Source organism: Trichoderma citrinoviride (genome assembly GCF_003025115.1).
Source record: "Trichoderma citrinoviride strain TUCIM 6016 unplaced genomic scaffold BBK36scaffold_1, whole genome shotgun sequence".
Classification (NCBI taxonomy): domain Eukaryota; kingdom Fungi; phylum Ascomycota; class Sordariomycetes; order Hypocreales; family Hypocreaceae; genus Trichoderma; species Trichoderma citrinoviride.
The window spans coordinates 791,479-813,532 of record NW_020194709.1 but is presented as its reverse complement, the minus strand read 5'-3'; the positions used below and the strand labels follow the sequence as shown (position 1 = coordinate 813,532).

Below are 22,054 nucleotides of genomic sequence, written 5' to 3'. Positions count from 1 at the left end.
TCATGCCCATGCCGTATACAGAACAACCGCCAAGGCCCGTTTATGAGATGGAGGAACAGAAATGAAATCGTCATGCGCCTGCTTCTACATCTTGCCTCCTCCCACCACAAAGAAAGAAAATAACCCATCTTCCAATGCTCCTATGACCCCGTCCTGCATAACTTCAGGCTTGACCAACAACCATGTAAACGTGAAAGGAAACCATTTCTACTTCTTCAAGATAAGTAAATGATATGGGTAAGAAGAAATCATAGAAGAGAAAAAAAAAAAAAAAAAAAAAAAAAGAATAGCAGGAGGCAGGTATGATGGAGAGAAAAAAAAAAAGGAAAAAGAAAATGCTATGCTCTCCCGACACTCCTTTCCCATCTCATGCACGTTCTTGTCCAATAGATTGTGGTTTCCAAAGAGACAGGAGTAAAGCAAAAGACACGTTGCGATCGCACGGAAGTTATAACATTCAGGACCCTCCATTCCCATTATGTGGTGTGATGCATCCTCCTTCGACAGACAAGCGCAGATGAAGAGACATAGCCAATGTTGACAGTGGAAGCGATGCAAGCGCTTTGCCAGAAAATGATATGCAGAGCAAAGAGAAAGAGAAAGGAAAAAAGAGACATCAAGGGCCTGGAGTTCCCATTTTCCTTTGCAGGATGATAATTTGATCGTGAACATTGCCATAATGCGCGCTGAATGGTATTTCGTAATAATGAGGAGAATATGATAGCTGGAAGTGAACGAAAGCTCAAAAGGGGGCAAGCAAGGCCCAAATCTCCGGGGGGGGAAAAAGGATATGAACACTATACACAACGTAAAAGAAAGTAAGGTAATAAGAAAAAATAGGCCCAGGCACTGCCGAAAGTAAGACAGTCTCTTAGATAACACACATTAGTGTATCCTGATGGCTTCAAAAAGACTTAGGCTCAAGCTCGTATCGTTCACTCCGACATTAGGGGTAGGCTCGCTAAGCAACTCCCACCGCCGGAGAACGTACGGAGAGAGCCTCTCTTGAGATGCCGGGCCAATGCCATACATTGCACCCATGCCCCTAGCTGCCGTGCTATGAGGCGTCGTCGTCTTCTCCCTGTGAGCAAGCATCAGGGCGTCCGTCGAGGCCATCTGCGGAACGCTGAGAATGTAATGCAGGCGAGCGTCCGAAGAAGTGTGAAGGCTCGGCATCATGCCCGGAAGAAGGAGAATGGACTTGGCGCAGTGAAGGCGTAGGTCATCCGGCAAGCCATCCGCGAGAACCGTGGTGACATCAAACACCTGCTGCAGCAAGCTGCCACCGACTAGCTGGCTCGGCAGCGCTTCGAGCGCAAGGAAAAGGCGGCAGAGAGTCAGGACAGTGTGCGCTCGCGCCTCGTGATGCGGAGGCAGAACCAGCTTGCCTTGGGCGGAAGTGGTCATGACGGACGCGCTCAATGGTTCCAGAGATACACTGTGCAAGAGCACAAACTTCAACAGCATTGGTAGCCAGTGTTCGATGATGGGCACGAGCATCCCCTCCGTCTTATCCTCATGATCCTTTGGCGCAACGACAATCTCAACAAGGTTCGACAGCCTATCAGCCACAACACTGTTGAGCTGGGCCGTGTTCGGCGGCGGCTGGCCTACCACGATGGCCTCAATGACGCCTAGTAGCTTTTCAGCAAGGTATAAGTTGTTACTGTTTGCAGCGGCGTTCTGGAGGTTGCTGGGCTCCTTGGAGGATGTCGGCACCAGGTCCAAAAACCGGGAACGAGCCTGGCTTTGTAGATGGCGAGAAATATCTTCACTCAGACAGGGGAGCATGGTCGTCCACATAATGTTCTGGGCCTCAATGGCGCGATCCATAGCCTTGGCAAATAGATCGAACGGGGAGGGGCTCGGCTGCTGCTGACCATCTTCACCCTCGGTCGGTCGAGGTGGCGAGATGGACAGATCCATGTTGAGCTTAATCTGGCAGAATGGCATGGTGAGCTCGTTGGTAAGTCGCAAAATTTCGTCATAGGATGCTGCCAAAGGCGCGCCTGGAGGATGCCCTTCCTGCTGGAAAAGGCTGCTGATCATCTCATGAACAAGACGGAACCCTGCCGGAGGTATGTTCTTGGGGCTGAAAGCTTCCGTGACGTCTGGTGTGTGCACCACAACCAATAGTCGCAAGGCGTCGAGCACACTCTCACGGTATGTATCGTCATCAAGGGGCAGTTTCGTGTTGCCAACCCGAGCCCGAAGGTCGGCATATTCAACGGCCGCATGGCGTATGAGCGAAAGCAGGCCTTTGTAATGATTCAGCTGTATGGCCCGCTGGTAGATGCCAAAGCGGTAAGCCTCCTCTTGGCTCAGGTCCGAGTCAGCAGGCAGTCTCGACAGGACCAGATGAAGCAGCTCCTGGAGGTAGGTTACTGCTCCAGGGGTTGCCAAATCCAAGGCAGTTGCCGCCGCTGCTTCGGCATCTCCCGACGAGGGCGCCTGGGTCAAGCTTGCGGGGCCGACCAAGAACGAAACAGGCAGAGCATCGGTGATGATGAGGAGAGGAAACACGGCATCCAATCTTTGGCGGCTCTTGAGTAGTCGAACACGCCCAACCCAGTCAGACATGAGCTTGTCAAAATGCTGGGCATCGAATAAACGTAGGCGGGTTAGAAGGGATGCGTGAACCCTTCGGTTGTCATCCATCTTGGCCCAGCCTGCTTCCAGTCTCCGTATGATATAGCCAAACAGACGGTTCATGGTTGGGTGGTCTATGCTGTTCCCGCTCGCCAGCAGCTTCTCAATCTGTTCCGAGACCTCGCCATCAGCACCCGACGGTGGATTGACCATGTTGTCCGAAATGGGGGAGCATGCGTCAGTTGCGTTGTTGCGATCGCTCTGGGTAAGCTCGTGGGCCAGATACTTGGAGAGTTCTTGGCGGCTGGGCATCCGCCGGGAGAGGAAGCAAAGCGCGGCAAGCAGCGGGCGCGAGACCAGTCCCTGCTCTTGGTTGATGGCCTTGAGCCGCTCAAAGAAGATGGTGAACAGCCGCTCGGCACCACCCTGGGCGTAGAATACCTGCAAATGGAGGTTTACAGTGTCGACGCAGGATGCGAGCACCTCGATGTTGGTCGTCCTGGAGCAAAGTTTGAGGACGTCACAAAGGGCATAGAAGTCTTGAGTCGCTTCCAAGATGGTGCGTATGGCAGAGAACATACGCAGGGATACTGGCTGGACAGATTTGACAAGCCTCAAGACAGTCTCGCGCAGATGAAGGCCCACGGCAGTCTGCAAAGCCTTTGAGCTGCTGATAATCCTCGGGAGAAGCTTCCGCAAAGGAATCGGCCTTCTGCCGGCCATGGCGTCTCCCTCCACAGGCAAGCCCAGGGTGTGGTTGACGCACATCAAGGAGTTGCTGATGTCGCTTGCTTCCTCGGCGGTGGAGTAGTTGGCAGCCCGCCTCAGCAGGTTGGCCCGGTCATCCTTCTGGTCTTCGGTGAGGTAATGTATGGGGAGGTGAATGAGCAATCGGGTGGTGCAAGGAGCATCGTCGGAGTCCACCTCGGAGGGGTGGCTGCAGGCGCCGCGGGCCACAAGCCACTGGAGATATTGTGAGACCAGGAACTGTCCCGTCCGGACCAGCTCCGTCACCAGGTGGTAGACCATCTGCTTCCGTCCACCATCGCCGGCCGGAATAGTGTCCATGTGCTCGAGAATGGTGGCGGTGACGTTGATCCTGAGCGTGCTCCAAACCTTGATAAGGTTGGCCGCGATGTACACCCTTGCCAGGCCAGGGCGATAGAACGACGTAGCCCAGTCCACGGTCGTCCTCACGATATCAACCTTGTCGTCTCCGGTGGCCCAGCACTTTTGGGGCAGATCGCGATCTATCTGGCTAAGCAGCGTTGCATCCAGTAGCCGCACCAGCTGCGGTCGCCCGGCCGCTGGCGAAGCAGTGCTAGTGATGGACACTTGGCCATTTCTGACACTGACATGGTGGTACGCCTCTCGGCCTGCTTTGTCATCCCGAGGTAGGAATGCTTCCAGAGCATCTTTGTATTTTGGCCAAAGGCCTGGGTCGATGAAGCTGTCAGGGTTGTTCCTGATGAGCGAGGCGAGTAGGGTCGAGAGCTGGCTCGACAGTTGAATAAGAATATCCTTGTCAGGGTGTACATGGATGGTATGAAGATGGCCAAGGATGGAGTAAACAAGGCGACGCCCATATTTGCGCGAGCGCAAGATGTCGGCCCAACATATCTGGGCAATCAGAATCCACATGGGGATCTTGGACTGAGGGCTGTGCTCTAGGCCGGATGTAATCCAGTCAAGGTAATGGTCTCGATCAAGGAGCTGCTCGGCATAGAGGTTCGTCGCCAATCGTATTCTATAGTATAAATGGTCAGCTCGTAAAGGAGAGAGGTGTGGTAGGGGTACAGGACGGTGGCATGGGTTCAACTTACGCGTAAGTCACCTTGGCCTTCCAGTCTGGTTCGCCAAACGCAGAGGTAACGGATTCTATAAATTGCTCCACAAAGACGGTCCAGTCTCTTATCCACTTGAACTCGCCTGCTATGGCAAAGGCGCCACCGGGAGCACCTTTTCTCTTGAAGGCGCGGATCTCGTTGGCACCGACACACTTGGCCAGCCAGACAGCTCTTTCGGTTGGGACGCTCTTGTTCAGACACTGGTCCAAAAGAGTGCGGCCACGGATGCCATGGGGGATGGTTCTACTCAGCCGCCGGAGGGAGATAGCGGGATTGGCCAAGTCCTTCATCCAGACCTCCCTCTTGGTATCCGTCAGGGTAACGCGAGGAGGAGGTTTAAACGTCGATGGAGCAGTGACATGACCGCGGTGCCTGCGCTGGTTAAGCACACCCATGAAGATGGTAGAAAGGGCACTGAGGCCCGATTTCTGCTTGATAGCCGGGGATATAGTCATTCTCGCGGAGCTCGTCTCGTTCTGGTTGCCACGATCCCAAGTGCCTTTTTGGATCGCTTCGGGGCTCCAGTCGTCTTCGTGATGCTTGCCGTTGCCGCCATGCCATGGGAAGAAGTCGGCGTGTCCAGAAAAGAGCCCCCGACTGAAAGGGTCACCACCCGTTGGGTTTGGCCGTTTCTCAGACGAGGGGTAGCGTGGAGCGCCCTTGGGAACCTCGACGGTCCAAGGCCTCGGACGACCGTCTTTCTTGAGGGCCGGCGCGGCCCGCGAAGGGGCTGCCAGTCGTCTCGAGAGCTCTGGGTATGTTTGTGATGTTGGCGGACGTCGTTTGGGCATGGGCAAAGGCTGGTTGTCATTGTCGATGTCGGCCGCCGAGGCCCGAGAGGGCGCCGGGCTGGAGTCGCCGACGTCTGCAGCATCAGCCATCGACGGCACCCGCGACGTGGCGTGGCTCTGGGGCGATGAGGCGGCGGAAACGGATGCTGAGGCCGACGCCGAGAGGGACGCTGACGCTGCGCTTCCTACGACCGGATCGATGTTGGAGAGTTCGAGACGCAGCCGCGAGCCGACTCTTCGCGGCGTGGCGACAAGACGGCCTTGGGCTTGAGCTTGGTTCGCGCCATGGCTCTGGGCCTGGACAGGGTCGAAGGAGTCGCTCGAGGCATCGCTGAGGATCGAGTCCTTGCGGATGGGCGATGAGGGAAACAGCTGTTGCGACAGGGCGCGTTGCTGAGGCGGAGGGCGCTGGACCGGCGGCAGCGTCGAACTGCTGAGAGCTCGCTGCGGCGGTCGCGGGTGGACGCCTATGGGGGTCCTGGAGGTCATCTCTCAGACAGGAGGTGAGGCGCCATCCCGGTGTATTGCGAGCTATCGAGAGGTGAGGTGTAGTAATTAGATGCTGGAGTTGATGGATAAGGTACGGTACGCAGTTGGTACAACCTGGTACTACTAGGTGGTTAACTAGGTAGTAAGACAGGTACTTGGGAGGTCGACGTCGTCGGGTTCGAGGCGGCGGCTGAACGTTCAAAGCGCTGGCTGGTCCGAGGCTGGTGACGGTGGCCACAGCGAGATCAGAATTTGGTGAGAGTAATGTTGGGTTGTAGTGACTCGGATAGAGGCGCGAGGAGAGGATACATGGACGTTGAATTTTTCTGGACCCCGAGAGAGAAGGAAGGTATTACGGAAGCGTCGACCGACGTCCGGCAGAAGGAAGTTGTATTTTCCCGCTGCACCCGAATAGCAGCCCCAGCCTCAGGCGTTGCGACAGCGCGCACGGCAGCACAAAGTCGGGGGCCCTCGTGCGGGAGGCTTTCGCGAACAGGACGCTCGAGATGTGCCTTTCTCGAGCAGGCCAGGCAATGGAGTGCAAAGGGCGAGGAGCAACGCCTGGCTGCCAATGATGGAATGGAGAGAGGAGGGAGTCGGTTAGACAAGACAAGGCGGCAGAGGCGTCTGGAGGTGGACGATAGCGGCAGCGAGAGCGAAGCTGACGGCGATTTTCTGCCAGTACTCCGTACGGGGGGAGGGTGAGAGGTATCTGTACCTGTGCCTGTCGCGCAGGCTGAGGGCATCCGTCCCTGATTGTGCCCTGTACCTGCACGCCGGACACTGTGCGGTGCCGGATTAGGGAGCCGGACAAAGCACCGGGTATCAAGTATGGACGAGGTGAGGTGCGCAAATCTCCCCGGGTTGGCGCCTATTTGGGCTGCTGCGTGTGTGTGACAGCCTACAATCCAGAGAACAGCGCCTCGAAGGCATTGTACGTTTATTGGTACGTGCAACACAAGAGGATTGGCTTCGATTCGAGCCTTTGATTCGCTTCTCCGGGACACTCCCCCTCTCCCTACGCAGGTCCGAATACTGAACTTCCAGCTGGCGAGGCATATCTGTTGTTCTATCTTTCGGAGATGCATTCATGCTCCTCTATCAGCTTACCTAGGCGGCAGAGAGGCTGCCAGCCTGCGTGCTTACGAGTAGGACCTTCCGAATACTGTAGCGTCTTAGTTGCTGGGGAGCTCACGGCTTGTTGGGTACGGACTGCGTTTGATGTTTGGGCACAAGAGGATCGAGGCCGAGATGGATGCACTGCTGTGCAGTGATAAATGCGAGGTGCGGGCGTGCAGCGCTGCCTCTTTCGGATGGGCACCTGCAGCCATCTAGCAGCGCGATAAGGGCACTATTGCGGCTCCAGGCAATCGCTCAGGGCCTTGTTTAGCGGGATTGGGGGACATTAGCGGGCGCTATCTGCGCTACTAGATGGCGCTAGTCCACGGAAAGCTGCTGGCTCCGTGTCAACGTGAGACCTGATGCCTCGCCACGCACAGTATTAGAAGGCATATGAGTACAGGTACCCGTGGACCTGAAATTTGCCTTGCCGTACAGGCACTCGCTCAGCCTGAAATAAGGTAACCCCATGCGCCACATGCCACACCCCGTTGCAACCACCCACCATGTGCCATCCATCTCCAGTCTCTTACATGACGATTTGAGATGCGAGGGACGCAAGCTGCAAATAACCTCTCATGTACGTATCGCGGAGACAGCGACCGATATGACGCTCTTTGGGCGGTGATGGGTTACTTCTGGCGTCGACAAGGGGCCACTGGCTCATTCATCCGGCCATCACTACATGTACTCACGGCCAGCCGGAGCATGGCCAGCACTCATTAGAAAGCCGGACCAACGCCGTCGTCGAAATGATTCACATCAGCAGGTTCTTGGGCGATTAAGGTAAGCGACCGTTGACCATGTCTGTTTGTCTTCTATCCGTAAACGGGTCCAACTTGTCCTTGCATCCAGCACGCGGAATGCGGGAGCATGCAATCCCCGCACAGGCACAGAGAGCATACCTTATGCATACTACTCGTAGCAGGTATGTGTACCCAATCTCCATTCCCAGTGCCTCTCCCCAGTCATTTTAGCCTGCTAATCAAATAGTTGGACCACGATGAACGTACACTGGTCATTCAACAACCTCCATTTGCGCTCCATTTCCCTCTCTGGGCGGGGCCCGAGGCGGTGAATTGGATGTCATGATTCTTGTTTGCTGCAAATTGATCTCGCGCAAGGCCAAAGGCATGTCTAGTCTGAGCGCCACAATGCGATAAACCTGGTCTGGTCAAATCATCGATTCATTCTACCTACAACTACAGGTAACAATAATGCTCTACGTGCTGCAGCTTCCTACCAGTAGTACGTACTAATTTCGGCATCAGAGCTCGAGGACAAGTGCCCTGCTCAAGCAGAAAGCAAACAGGCCAACCACGGAGCCTCGCTCCATGCAGCATTTGGGTTCATCAGTATAGGCATTTTCCTCCCTCGCAGCCACTCCCCGGAGCAGGAGACCGCATGCCCAACTGAGACCCCGAGATTGCACTCCGCATAGTAACTGGGGAAATGGCCGCCACGCAAACGACCACTGACCGTGCCTTGTACAGTGTCTGCGAGGTAGTCTCTACTCAGAACTGCACGCAACAGTATGTACTCCATGTACTATCACCACTGCTAGGGTCTTCTGAGGCAAGGCCCGGCTGTCGCTCGTACCGAACAGCCAGGTCTGTCCTCTGTCCCACTTTGTGACGCAGGTCAAGACAATGTCTCGTCCATCAACGAGGCTAGCGAGGCCGCTTTTCCCTCTCGTTCGTACGAAGGACTTCGCAGTGTGCAGGAGAACCGTCTCTCCGTTCCGTTCGAATGTGTAGGCGTCATGTAGATCACGAGGCTACCAAGTGAGAGGAGAGACAAAAAGCGCCCATCAGCACGTGAGAAGGGGTAATGGAGCACAACAAAGAACAAGTGATATCATCCGAATGCCAGTTGCCCGGTATTATGTATGTCTGATGATTAGTACTGCATCTCTCCGGCCCGGCAATCCTGAACAAAATGACCAACTTGATCATTATTTGTCATTCAATCCTTTGGAGCATTCAATCCTTTGGAGCAGAAGATCGAATCCGATAGTAGTCTCCATGGGATGAGACAGTCTTACCGGATGGCTGTTGGGCAGGTATCATCACATCATCCTTTTTCCACTTGGGTGCCAGCCAGCTGCGCTCCATACATGCACGTCGAATGCATGTACAAGCACGCTTCCTACAGAATATACAGAGATAGGTAGATGTAGGTAGTAATGTCGTTGAGATGCAAGGCCACGTCGACACGCATTCTATGCTACCCTGGACTCGGAAGCCACCGAAGTGGCGATAGGACTAACTACAAGCAATTACAGACAACAGATAGGCCTGATGGTAAGGCGAGATCAGAAGACAATGAAACGGTAGACAGCGTCATATTACTACTAGTTGTTACTGATACATACAGATGGTACAGGCATTGTACAACTGCGAGCATGACACAATCAAATATCTGGTGATACAAACTGGCGGGCCTCGAAATCCGAGTCACGTACTTTAAAGCTCGCCAGCACCGGCCTCGTTGATGCTCCACTCGCTCCAGCCCTTCTTCTCACCAGGCAGCTGGATGCCCTGCCACTGCTCCTTGGTAACATTCCTCCACTCCTCGACGGGAATCCATCCAATGTACGCACGGTCACCGAACCCGCCAATCCAGTACACCTGCGTAACCACCAGCCGTGCCCATTCGCTGGCGTGGATGGGATTGCCAGGCAGCCAGTACTTGGCGTCTGGGTGCTTGGTGGTGTAGCACGAGGCAAGCTGGACAGCCTCCTTTATGCTCGGCTTGATCGGTTCCAGATAGCCGATGAGCGAGAACCTGGGCAGGTTGGCGGCAGAGTAAGGTGCCGTGTCCGGGAGCGAGAGAGGAGATGAAACGTCCGGCTCGTCAAGTGTCGAGGCTTCTCTGTCGTCCTTGTTACCCAAGAACGGCACGAAGGCGGATAGACGAGACAGGAACGAGATGCGCTTGGCCGGCGGATACGGCGGAACCCACTCCACGGACAGAGACAGGTTGGATCCTGCGCGGGCGTTCTTGAAGCTGGTGGCAATCTTGATGGCCAGCAGCGTCGGGTTCCCCTCATCCTCGCAATCACTGATATACTCAAGTAGTGCAATTGGCAAGCCGTCGAGCCCCTCCGGTCGTCTCTCTGCGGCATCCGCCTCGCCTGTAGAGTGTGACTTGGGAAACACGGTCGACAAGGTGCCGAGCTTGCTGAGGGCCAGGATGCGCCTGCCCATGACGGCCGATTCGAAGCTGGTCGGGATGCGTCCCGCGCCGACGCCGCCCGTGTCACCGAAGAGCGGAGCGGCGAGCTCGAGGGCGGCGGCATAGGCCGAGAGACCGCCAATGAGGCTGATGAGCTTCATGATGAGTGATGTTTCAGATGGCAAGAAGTGGGAACGGCGGTTTCTGAGACAGCACAATCAGTCAGCAGCTGAAGCTGGTACTAGCAGCAGGCGATTAGGATTTCTTTAGGACGGGCCGCGGCCACGCAATGCAAGGGATGAATCAAGGCGCCGGCATACGACTTTGTCCACAGCCAGCCTCTGGATCAATTCAATTGGAATCAGGAGAGATCTGATGCGTAGTGCAGAAGCAAGTTGGGCGATGGCATACACGTAAGACTCAAAGAGGGGGAAGAAGAGGCTGGGTTTGATCCCCCTGCTCCGGGTCAAGTGATTGTTGGATCATCGACGGCGTGACGGCAGCTGACTTGACGCTGAGATTGATAAGATTAGATCATTGGCTACAATTAGCTAGCCACTTGCTGACATAAGGAGCGTGCTTCAAAAATGCCGAGGTACATTGAATTACACAGTGCGACATCCTCCTCTTTCAACCTCTCACGTCTTCCATCATCTGTCGCCCACAGTCCTTGTACCACTTCTCCAGCTGAGGCATGGGAGCCAGCTCAAAAGTCTGGACCAATTTGATGACAGGCATGCCGGGGTAGAGCTTTCTGACCTCGGCTTCCTTTATCATACCGTTTCCCCCGATGCAGCTCTTGGGTATATCCCTTGGGGAAGCCTCGCTGTTGTGGGATATCCATCCTTGCATGATGAGCTGCTTTGCCTTCTTCCACTGCTCCAACTTGTCAGTCGACGGTCGAACCTGAGCCTGCAGCTTCGTGATAGCATCCTTCTCCCATTTACTCATGAAGCTGCCATCAGCCCCGCTCATCGCTGCGAGGAGTAGCTGGTCGAGCTGCGCCACCTCTTGGTCGTCCTCTATGTCGACATGGACAAACGACTGGCCACCGAACAGTCGGGCCACTGCATGCGGATGCCATGATTGTTTGTCTACCTGAAAGGTATTCCCTGCCATCAGATGGATAACGCAGATGTTTGGAAGCTGGCGGTCTTCACCGAACAGGCCAGTCAGCAACAGGCTATCGACGGTCTCTACATCTAGCATCACTGCTCTCGTCTCCTGAAGGAGCTTCTTCTGTAGAGGGATAAAGCTGCTGTCTTTCTTCATTCTGAAAGGCGAAAGGTCTAATATGTCAGTGTGGCCGTTGAACCACGTCCAGGAGAGGGGGGCGAGAAACTCGTGGGAGTATAGCGCGCCATTCTGGTACGCAACGTATCGAGCCTCCCGGCAGACGGCGGAGATTGTTGGCGGAGAAAGCGTCTTCCATTCCAAAAATGACGGTTGGAGGAACCGGAACGGCCGAAAAATCTGCACAGGCAAGGCCAGTTTCCATATGCGGCATCGAAGCTCTGGGGGCAGACGTGAGAAGAAGGGAAACTCTGATGCACCTTCACGGCGTAATGCGAGGAGTTGGCGCTCCAGTTCTTTGATCTGCTGCTCCTGGATGAACTGAACTCGTTGCGCCCTCTCCAGCACGTCCTGTATGTCGTTGATGTTTCTCGCCGGCGAAGTTTGCGAATCGAAACAGCGTGATGGTGCAGCCTCGAGCAAGCAGTATGAGGTATCCATGTCAACTGTTTTGATACAGGTGATTGGGCACTTCAACAGTTCAACGGCGTCGACACTTGAAAAGCTTGGAGTGAGCAAATGTTGTACACAAACGTGGATGCCATGCTTGATCCATGGAAGCCCTTATGAAGGTTTCGATGTATGTGATTGTCTGTGGGCAAACCATCACCGGACTATTATTGCAGTCACTTCTACTGGGGAGAGATGAACGATAACTCTGGGTCAAGTGTATGCCTTTCAGCAGGTCCATTGTTCAATAACCCAGGTCTTTACTACGCGATTAATCGACCTGTAAGTCTATGATGGGCGAGAAGTGGCGACTGTTCACGACTCCTTTGATGCTTTGTTCCAAGCGGGAAAAGGGTGCTCTGATTGTGTGTGGCTTTGGCTTCCAAGGAAAATGCAGCATATCGACGCTGATTCGATAAACCTAGAGTGCGTGTAGTCTCGCGCTGGCGGACGAATTCTATGTTAAGAATGGTGACCAAAGAAGACATCGTACCCCTTTGACGATGCCAAGGTGATACATCGCCCCCTCCAACGATGCGAGAGTAGCGAGGGCTAGGGGCTCTTCGTACTACCCACTCGTATGAAAGCATTAGTCGCCCAACGGTGGTTATGGCTCTCTATGGTAATACATGTTGCTAACGGCCCTATGCTTCCCTTATTAATCGATGAACTTGTTTGTTTGTTTACTTGGTGTTCTTTGTCTTCAACAACGGCGTCTCCTCCATTAACCGCATGAACCTTGTCCCCCTCCCTCCACCCCTCGAGTCACTTGAAACACAAAGCGGCAAACTGCATTCAACACGAGCCCGCCCTTCTCCGCATCATGCTTTGTTTACACGTCTTTGCGTCCTTCTCCCTTGCGCAATGCGGTTCAGCATGCCACATGTTGTCATGGAAATAACATGGAGAGCTCAGACAATCCAGCAACGCTAATCCGCATGCAGAGTCAATCATTACAGGTAAAGTACGACAAACACCGTCAAAACTCAAGGAATCCATGTCGAGACATTGGGCAGTCTGCAAGGCCGGCAGACAGAAAGGCTCCGCTGGAAGGCCTGTCTGCAAGGCAACCAAACAAGGCTCGTAATGCAACGGCGACCCGAGTTCAAGTACTCGTACCTATGGAAACATCGACGATGAGGCCGATTCGGTGTCCAAGCTGAGAGATTCCGATCCTCTTCCCCCCCGCTGCTGAGGTCATTGAGGGAAGCAGCGCCACCAGCAACCCACTTGGCAGGCCTGCCCCCTCAACCCCTGTAGCCTAGTTCCGTAGCGGGGTGCCACAGGGCCACAGGGCGGCTACAGGGCACAAATCACAGCCCTCGCAGCGCCGAGCTGCCCTGTATTCCAGCGGCTGAGGGCGTCCAAGCGGCGCCTGGCTAGCGCCCCCCTTAGCAGCCTTGGGGACCCCACCCGCGATAATGCTTGTTGCTGCTGCAACCATGTTGACTTCCAGATCCTCCCCAGGCCCGACTGGTCCAATCGCAGGGGCTGCCCTTCTCCAACATCCCACTTTGCCCCAAAGGCCTTTTTACCCCCCATGCCACTTTTGCATATTGCTTGATCAATGATCGATGATACTACCTTGAAGCCCATCGATAACTTCTATCGTCGACTAGCAGCCTGGTCGATTCAGTGATTATCTGGTAGCTCGAGCTGCGTCTTTGTCTGCAGTGGAGAGAGAGAGTCAAGCCATTGAACAAAGCGATTACGGTGTCAGTACGCTCAGATTCCATTGCCTTTGTTTTCTTCTCTTGTTTCCATTTCCTGCGGCTCATTCACTCGACCAGCGGCTGACCTGCTTCTTCCGCTTCTGCCACCCAGACAGCAATAGCATCGGTTGTCGTTGCATCATCGTGCCCAGCATCTCATCCCGTCGTCAAGCCTTTGGTCTGGCTCCTCCAGCCTGCTCCACCTCTTTGTCCTCGTTGAAATCCCGTCCACCAGTTGGACTGCTAGACGAGGGGATCCGCAGACGCACCTAACACCCATACCCGGTGCAGACAGAAACAGGGCATCGCGCATACAGACGCAGAAGGCAGATGCTACTATCCTCCGCCGCAGACGCCCAGCAGCCAATCGATTCATCGGCAGCTTCTATCAATTTTTCCACCCTGGTCGGCAGTCCCTCTCCTCCACCGCCACGTCACGCCTTGCAGCGGGTTTAAAAAAAAATGGCCAGCTTCATGTCGAATTTCTTCCCCGGTGGTAGCAGCGTCGGTCCCGGCAGCAGCAAGGACAAGGCGCCGCTGGCTGGTGACGCCGCGCCTCGCCCTGTTACACCAACCATGAACAACATCAACAGCTTCGTCAACCCTCTCAACACGCCTCTGGGGAGCCCTAGCAAAAGGACGATCCCGCCTGGCGCTCACGACCTCCCCACAGTTTTCGACACCGCTATGAACCTGAATTCACCCGGCATCGAAGCTCCCGTGAGGCTGTCACGCCCGCAGAGCGTAGTCGCTCCGCTTTCGCCCGGCAAGGCCAACAACTCCCAGCCTGCGCCTCAGCCTCACCTCCAGCCTCGGGACGGGCAGCAGCCCAGCTCTGCCGCCATCGAAGAGGTCGCCGCACAAAGCGTGCAGAAGGGAAGAGCATCGCCTGGCACGCCCAGGAGGCGACAGAACCAGGAGAATGCGCAGCCGGTGCCTCGTCTCGCCGCTCACGACCAGGAGCGACAGCCCCACCACAGCCATGCCGCACTCTCTCGCCAGCAGCCCTACGAGACTAAGGATCGTCCCATCATTGCTAAGAGGTTTAACACGGCTCGCGGCTTGACGGCGGAGGAGCGAGAGATTCTGCAGAGACCCAATGTGCGCCGCATGGTCAATGTTACACAGCTTTGTAAGTCTTTCTGATCTGCTTGCCTTTGTGCTGTTTTCTTTGCATGTCCGTGATCCGAGATGATACAACAATGGGATGGGGGGGCAAAGAACAAAGGGGAAGGGTGAAATGGAGGAGAGGGCTGTATAGGACCCAGGTCAGGGACAGGAAAACGCTGGAACAGCTTTGGCCTTCCCTAACATCTCCGACCAACCGATTTGGCCAGCTGACTGATTGACTAACTGCCATCTTCCTTCTATCTAGATTTCCTGGATTACTACTTTGACCTACTTACGTATGTCGGCGCGAGACAGAAGAGGCTGGCCGCCTTCAAGGCCGACATCCCGGCACCTCCCGCCACTGACGAGGAAAGCTACCGACAGCTGTGGTCCAAGTATACCGGTCGAGAGCGAGCCAACCTTCGCAAGCGTCGCATCCGACTGAAGCAGGGCGACTTCCAGATTCTGACCCAGGTTGGCCAGGGCGGCTATGGCCAAGTCTTCCTCGCACAGAAGAAAGACACGCGCGAGGTGTGCGCCCTCAAGGTCATGAGCAAAAAGCTGCTGTTCAAGCTGGACGAGGTTCGACACGTGTTGACGGAGCGCGACATCCTCACAACAGCCCAAAGCGACTGGCTGGTCCGGCTCCTGTACTCATTCCAGGATGACAAGAATATCTATCTTGCTATGGAATACGTGCCTGGTGGCGATTTCCGTACCCTTCTTAACAACACGGGGGTGCTCTCCAACCGACATGCCCGGTTCTACATTGCCGAAATGTTCTGCGCTGTCGACGCCCTCCATCAGCTGGGTTACATCCACCGAGACCTGAAGCCTGAGAACTTCCTCGTCGATTCCACCGGGCACGTCAAGCTGACCGACTTTGGCCTGGCTGCCGGTGTACTTGCTCCGTCCAAGATCGAGTCCATGCGACTTAAGCTGGAACAGGCCTCAGAGACGCCGGTGCCGTTTGGCAAGCCGATTGGCCAACGGACCGTGGCCGAGCGCCGTGAGAGCTACCGGACGATGCGCGAAAACGATGTCAACTATGCAAAGTCCATTGTCGGCTCGCCCGACTACATGGCGCCGGAGGTCTTGAGGGGAGAGGAGTACGACTACACTGTGGATTATTGGAGCTTGGGCTGCATGCTGTTTGAGGCGCTCACCGGCTTTCCCCCATTCGCCGGCGCGACCCCTGACGAGACATGGCGCAATCTGAAGCACTGGAAAGATGTGCTCAAGAGGCCCGTCTGGGAAGACCCCACCTACTTCCTGAGCAACCGGACTTGGAGTTTTATCACGACGTGAGTTACAGCGCTACTTCCCGTCCTTTTCGTTACCTGCTTCCAAGCTAACACAATCATGGTATCAGGTGCATCAATTCGCGGGCCAAACGCTTCTCCGTCATCAAGGACATCTACGCCCACCAGTACTTTTCCGAGGTAGATTGGGCCACCCTTCGGCAGACGCGGGCGCCGTTTGTGCCGGAGCTTGACTCGGAAACGGACGCTGGCTACTTTGACGACTTTGGCAACGACGCCGACATGGCCAAGTACAAGGAGGTACACGACAAGCAAGCGGCGCTCGAGTCCATGGCCGAGCGTGAGGAAGAGATGAGCAAGAGCCTCTTCGTCGGCTTTACGTTCCGGCATCGCAAGCCGGCTACCGAAGACGGCGTCAGCCCGCGGAAGCGCATCCCGACTGATGACTCGTTTGGAACCATGTTTTAGAACCGAACATCGCTGTACAAAGAAGTCTATCATGGGGTCGCGTTCCGCTCGGCAAGGCTCTTTTGACACACCCATTGGCGACCACTCTTTTCCTTTGTGTTTTCTGCCGGAGCCATATATCTGGCCCATATATCATTGTTCAGTTATTGTTTATGCGGCGACCCTTTCTGAGTGATGGGCGGTAGGTCTCCCTCATTCTTCTTTCCCCTTCTGTAATTGGCCGCGGCTCTCTCTATACTGCGTTTCCCTTGTCGTTCTGGTTGCGATAACCGAACTTGTCGACTACGGGCTAAACCCCAAGCTACTTCTTTAATAAGACATCGCCTTTTCCCTCTTATTTCCTTGGTCTCTGGCCCCTCCCCTTTGTATTTCGTTGCTGTTATGTGTTTCACGGGGTTGGAGTTGCAGAGAGGGAAAATGGAACAAGAAGATAAAAAAAGACGTAAAAGGGGCGCCGGTGGCGAGAGTTTTCACTTGTGATGGTATAAAGGACCGGATGGGCGGACTGCCACGTTGGCCGGCTGGCATCTCGGCAGTTTCCAGAGGCGGTATGATGCATTCATGTAGGAGTAATGAGCACGAGTATATAGTACACAGGTAGACAATTGAATGTATAGCTTTGCATGCGTTCGCTAGCGTGAGTGCGTGGGAGAGGATGGGGGGAAAGACTGCCAATACCAAGCAGGTTAAGGATCGCACAGCCGCTAGCACCAGCTTTTGAGCATCATTGATTCATTTCACAAGCCTGCCTACAAAAATCGCAAAGCGCCTCATTATCTACATCTTCGGCCATCATAAAAAAGAAACGAGCAACGATTATATCCGCGCGTTTCCAACTGAAGCAGATTGCAACCACCTCGTCGTACCTTTCAAGTCATTATCCGGTCATTCCAAAAAGGGCGTCAAAAAAAAGAGGAAGAATAGAAGAGAGAAGGAAAGGAGGAGATTATGAGTATCCCTTGCGCCGCAGCCAATCTTCGTCAAGTAGATAACCTCTCCTGTCGGGAATCTCAAGAAAAGAAAAATAAGGTGGCGAAAAGAAACAAAAAGAGACAAGCAAGGGGACCGAAAACTGCGGGCGTGCCTCATCCAAAGCTGAAAACGAACCACATCATTGACGAGTAACCAAGGCGGGGAAATCAGGCTTCAAGGAAAAAAGGCAAAGTACTAGACAACTCTCTCCCTCTTGGGGAACTCTGAATTGAGAAGCAAACGGAAAACGCCCACACAATCCACCCGACATTGATCTATGAAAAGATTCGCAAGGCAAAGAGGAAATCAAACTGCAGCGTTGTATCGACCAGCTCCATCTTCGCTTCACACCTTAGCCGCAGCAGTCTCCGTGTTTATCCTCCAACGGAACTCAAAATTATACCGACATCAGGTCGTACACGCGGGGCCGTTATCGTGGCATCGTTGAACCTTGCCCCTGGCGTTCATGAGTGGGTAGCTTCTCAGCAAGCGTCCCCTGCCTCTGTACCATAGTTGCTGGATATCAAACCAAAGTTGCTCTTCAAAGGCCACCGCCCATATTTAAGCCCAGTCAGAAAAGAAACAGAAAGGAAAATAAGGAATAAAAGCCATTGTCAACCTCCGAAAGTAGTCGTACTTGCAACCCAAAATTCAGACCCAGGTATCATTTCTTGAACCAACACGCCATGAAGATGCCCATATTAAAGCGCCCAGTATCCTTCTCGCCGCCCTCAGCTCATCTGCAGCAATTCCAGCCACTCTGCAGTGTGAGCCAGTGGCCGGCTTCTTCTCCGTGCCTGCCATCGTCCCTTCACGCTGACCCGAACACTGTCCGTACGCCTTTTTTCTTCGTCCAGCATCGACGATCTCACGTCGTATTCGCCTCTCGCCAGCCTCTCTTAAAGACTCATAGTCAACCACTCCCATTCCTGAGGGCCTGACGAGCTACCGGCGCTGTTCACAAGGTTGGCCTGGGAACCACCCATGGACACCATGCTCGATCCCATCATGGAGCGTTGACTCATAGAGAAACTGCCACTTGAAAGCATAGTGCTAGAGATGGAAGGCATGCTGGGAGTCGGACCAAGCTGTCGTCCGATAGAGTCTCCCGGGCTGTCGAGGTCCATGGCTGACGAGGAAGTGCCCTCGCTCTTGCTGTGCCTGCGCTGTCTTTTGGAGGACGCCGTGGCCGGTCGGGACATGGATGACGAGGCTCCGGGTCCAGGCGTTGTCTTTGGCGGCGCCGCAGCAATGGGCACAACGCCCTTGCCGCCCACGATAGTGGCTCCTCCGTACTGGCTGCCAGGCGTGCTGCCCGCGGTGTGTTGTCCACTGCTGGCGGGGCTATCGCCGTCCTTGTTGCTGCTGGGGCGGTTCGTGGACGGCGGTGTCACGGCTTGGTGGTTCGCCGTAGCAACGGCTGCGGTCGCGGCGGCGGCGGCAGCCATGGACAGTGATGAGTTCTTCCTCGAAGCGGCATTGGAGCCGTTGCCCGCGTTCTTCTTCCTCGATCCCCCGACTGGAAGGTTGGCACCGGAACCCCTGTTTCTCTTCTTGATGACGTCCGTCTTCAAGCTGAGGGGCCGCACGACGCCGTGCAGCTTGAGGAAGAGACCACAGGCATTGCAGAGAGGCTGGCCCTCGGGGTTTCGTCTCCATAACGGAGTTGTCTGGGTGAAGCAGTTGGTGCATGTGGTGGGGGTGCTGTTCTCTCCGGGGTTTCCACCAGCCGCATGCAGGTTGGTCGAAGAGCCGTGCTTGGAGCTTGGGGGCGGTGAGGCTGGCCTGCTTGGCGCAACTGACGAAAAGCCGGAGGCGGTTCCCGAAGCATGAGGACCCGGCGAGCTGGGGAGAGACTGAGCGATTTGCTCGAATCCGCTGTGCTTGGCAGCCATGTGCGAGGGTGTCGACGAGTTGCGAGGAAGTCTGTTTTGTCGCTTGTCGTTGCCCATGCCGAGGGTCTGCGAGTGTGACCGGCTCAGGCTATGGCCGTCCCAGTCGTTACTGGTGTCGACGTAATCAGTCGTGACGCTTCCAATCTGCACGTGCTTGCGAGTTGGGCCGCCGGGGAAGCGAGCAGCTTGCGTGCTGAATTGTCCCGGCAGAGAGGCGTCCCAGCTGAATGTCCCTGCCTCGTCGACGGCAGATGTGAAGTCGCCGTGGAGGCCAACGCCACCGCGGTCTAAGAAGGCACTGCCATCATCCTCATCGGACTCTCCGCCAAAACCAAGCACGTTTCCTTGCTGCATTGGCAGAATGGGAGATGCGACCTGCGAGTCTGTCTGGAACACTTGGCTTGGGTCGATGTGCCCAAAGGAGGTTTGGGCAACGCTATATGATGCCACTGCCTCAGAGCTGGCGCTTGTGGAAGGGAACGCAGCGCCATTGCCGCTGCCGCTGCTGTTGCCGCCGTTGGAATCGCCATACATGAACTGGTGGTTCATGTGGTGGTTTAGGCTACCGGAGCTCTGTCGGAAGCCCGGTGCACGGTGATGCTGATGGTGCTGTATATCTTGGGAGCCGAAATAGACGCCGTCGCCCTCGGTCATCGGATGTGGGGTAGAGGTGGCAGAAGGATAGCCAGAGCCAGTCGGAGAGTAAAAGTCGGGGTTGTTCAGCGAGGATTGCAGCGCAGCGTTGTTGTACACGGAGGGGAAAGGACCATTATGCACCAGTGGAGATGTCGACGGAGAAAAGGAGAAGTTGGGATGGAACGGAGCAGAGCCAAGGACGCCGTCGCTGTCCATGAAGTCCAGATTGAAGGCAGAGCCTTGGTTGTTGGCCATGGGCTGCTGCATGGTCATCGCGTTTGTGTTGTCGAGAGAGTACCCATTGAGGTCTGGGTCCGCTTCCAGCTCGAGGCTGAGGCCAGACGCGTTCGTGTTGATGGCGCTCACATGGGGCGAGAAGTTGGCAGGCCGTTTCCTCGTCTTCGGATGCATTGTTAGCAATTTCTCATAGCCCACGATGGTTGATATATAATGTAGAGGAAGAAGCAGATTGAATAAATATCCACGGGGAGAAACGACGATGGCAGTCCAAAAGATAGAAAGACGGGGGTATATAGAAGGTACGGAGAAAGGCTAAGAAGGCAGAGTTTGGGGCGGAACGTGGCGTGCCATGGACAAGAAAAAGGGAAAGTATATAAATAAAAGAAAACGCAATAAGAAGAGTGTTGCGAGGGCACTGGAAAGGCTTGATCCGCTGGGTAGGGGCTCCTGTTCCAATGAAAGTCGGATGCACTCACCCGCCGGTCGTCTATACTCGTCTTCCTGTCATGTCGAGGGACGTAATGGAATTCATCAAATTGTCCCCGCTGGTGAGGTGGCGCTACAGGGACGGACTGGGCGACGAATTGATTGGCAGAAGAGCCCTTGCGGCCCTTGATGGGGATTGCCGAAGCCAGCGGCCTGGATGATTTGCTGGTCTTGGTGGCAGCGGTCTGCGAGCCGGAGAGAGACGATGCGGGCGGCTGCGGTGAGCTGTCCTTGACGGAGGCACCTCCCTCTTCGGCGAAGATGAAGTCGTCAATGTTCATGGCATCGATGCCCTCAGCATGGGTATCGGACGTCTTTCGCAGCTGCTGGGCGATGCCGCTGGGAGCGCTCTGCGGTTGCGTCGGTTGCGAGAGGGATCTGTGATGCAGGGAAAGAGAGGATCAGAAAACATGTCAGCCAGCGGCGGGATGATGTGATGAAGGGCGAACCCGCTTCCCTCCCCCCAAAGGGAAAGCCAAGCCGCATCGAGCCTTTTACATGGGCATCGACGCAAAGAATAGCAGACCAATCAGGTTGGGATGGCGAGGCATGAGACAGACGGCAAGGAGATTCTAGTATAATAATACCTGTTGTGCGTCTTCTGCTGCTGTTGCTGCTGCTGCTGACGCTTGCGCAGGTTGAGGGCCATCATGCGCCACGTTAGGTTCTCCATTCGCTGCTGGTTCGGCAGCTGCTGCTTTGTCCTGTTGAAGAACTTCCAGATCTGGGCCGCCAGCGGATCGTCGCTCTGCATCTGCTCGAGGCTGCTGGACGAGCCCGAGGCGGCGTTCTCGAGAGACGGGAACAGGGCGGAGTCGAGCACGCTGTTCTTGCGAGACGCGGCGGCCTGCCCGCTCGTCACGGCGGCGGAGGCATTGCCGTTGGTGAGTGCGACATGGTCGTCTCGCGAATCCATGCGGGCGAAAATGCGGTCGGTACTTCGATGAGGATCGGGTCTTCGCGGGAAGCGGTAATCGTGTTCTGTGACGGTCGGGTGCATCGCAAGCGGCCCGACAGCTGCCATGGATTGATTGATTTGCGAGAAGCCCTCTGGACGGCGCCTGCTGGATGAACTGGGACGAATGACAGGGAAAGCTACGCCTTGATGTGCTGTGCACGCCGAATGCCGTGTGTAAAGTACGTAGGATGATGCGAGTCCGGGTGGAGGGGTGACAAGAGAGGATTAAGAGAGGGAAAAAAAGAGTGAGAGCAGTACGGAGTACCCCTGCAAGTTTCTGCTTGACGTCGTCGGCCTGTGACAGGCGAAAGTAAGAAGGCTAATGGGAAAAAGAGAGAGAAGAGAGAGAAAGCTGGCGCCGACCGGTGCTTGGATGAGTGAAATTGGGGGGAACCGCCGCACTCTGGCCGGGCGGGTCCTCTGGCTTCAATCGCGAGAGCAAAGCAAGCAAGGCACAGATCTCAAGCTTGAACGTATGGACTTGTACAGTACTTTGAATGTGTGCCCGTAGTAAATGCACCAGTAGCAGTACTAGGCAAGGTAAGGTATTGTTAGCAAGG

General features: G+C 55.2%; 5 protein-coding genes across 5 annotated transcripts; 1 reads left to right on the top strand and 4 right to left on the bottom strand.

The window, feature by feature from the left end:
- Positions 1–885: 885 nt before the first annotated feature.
- Positions 886–5,716, bottom strand: BBK36DRAFT_1109106 (hypothetical protein; the record flags this gene model as incomplete). The annotated part of the gene is made up of 3 exons (XM_024889436.1): positions 886–2,370; positions 2,476–4,336; positions 4,413–5,716. The coding sequence occupies 3 exons, from the start codon at positions 5,714–5,716 to the stop codon at positions 886–888; spliced, it is 4,650 nt and encodes a 1,549-aa protein (XP_024753670.1).
- Positions 5,717–9,257: 3,541 nt separating this feature from the next.
- BBK36DRAFT_1133934 (hypothetical protein) lies at positions 9,258–10,216 on the bottom strand. The gene has a single exon (XM_024892139.1). It carries the CDS (start codon positions 10,171–10,173, stop codon positions 9,301–9,303), a length of 873 nt encoding a protein of 290 aa, XP_024753669.1. The 5' UTR covers positions 10,174–10,216; the 3' UTR covers positions 9,258–9,300.
- A 426-nt stretch (positions 10,217–10,642) lies between these two features.
- On the bottom strand, positions 10,643–11,746 carry BBK36DRAFT_1108174 (hypothetical protein; the record flags this gene model as incomplete). The annotated part of the gene is made up of 1 exon (XM_024889338.1): positions 10,643–11,746. The coding sequence occupies one exon, from the start codon at positions 11,744–11,746 to the stop codon at positions 10,643–10,645; it is 1,104 nt and encodes a 367-aa protein (XP_024753668.1).
- A 2,195-nt stretch (positions 11,747–13,941) lies between these two features.
- On the top strand, positions 13,942–16,307 carry BBK36DRAFT_1109283 (protein kinase; the record flags this gene model as incomplete). The annotated part of the gene is made up of 4 exons (XM_024889454.1): positions 13,942–14,214; positions 14,320–14,599; positions 14,843–15,881; positions 15,950–16,307. The coding sequence occupies 4 exons, from the start codon at positions 13,942–13,944 to the stop codon at positions 16,305–16,307; spliced, it is 1,950 nt and encodes a 649-aa protein (XP_024753667.1).
- Positions 16,308–18,178: 1,871 nt separating this feature from the next.
- On the bottom strand, positions 18,179–21,452 carry BBK36DRAFT_1108222 (nitrogen regulatory-like protein; the record flags this gene model as incomplete). The annotated part of the gene is made up of 3 exons (XM_024889340.1): positions 18,179–20,209; positions 20,527–20,914; positions 21,124–21,452. The coding sequence occupies 3 exons, from the start codon at positions 21,450–21,452 to the stop codon at positions 18,179–18,181; spliced, it is 2,748 nt and encodes a 915-aa protein (XP_024753666.1).
- Positions 21,453–22,054: the final 602 nt, after the last annotated feature.

Bases quoted from the DNA above. Each gene is read 5' to 3' on its own strand.
- BBK36DRAFT_1133934 (XM_024892139.1), bottom strand. From the start codon at position 10,173: ATGAAGCTCATCAGCCTCATTGGCGGTCTCTCGGCCTATGCCGCCGCC.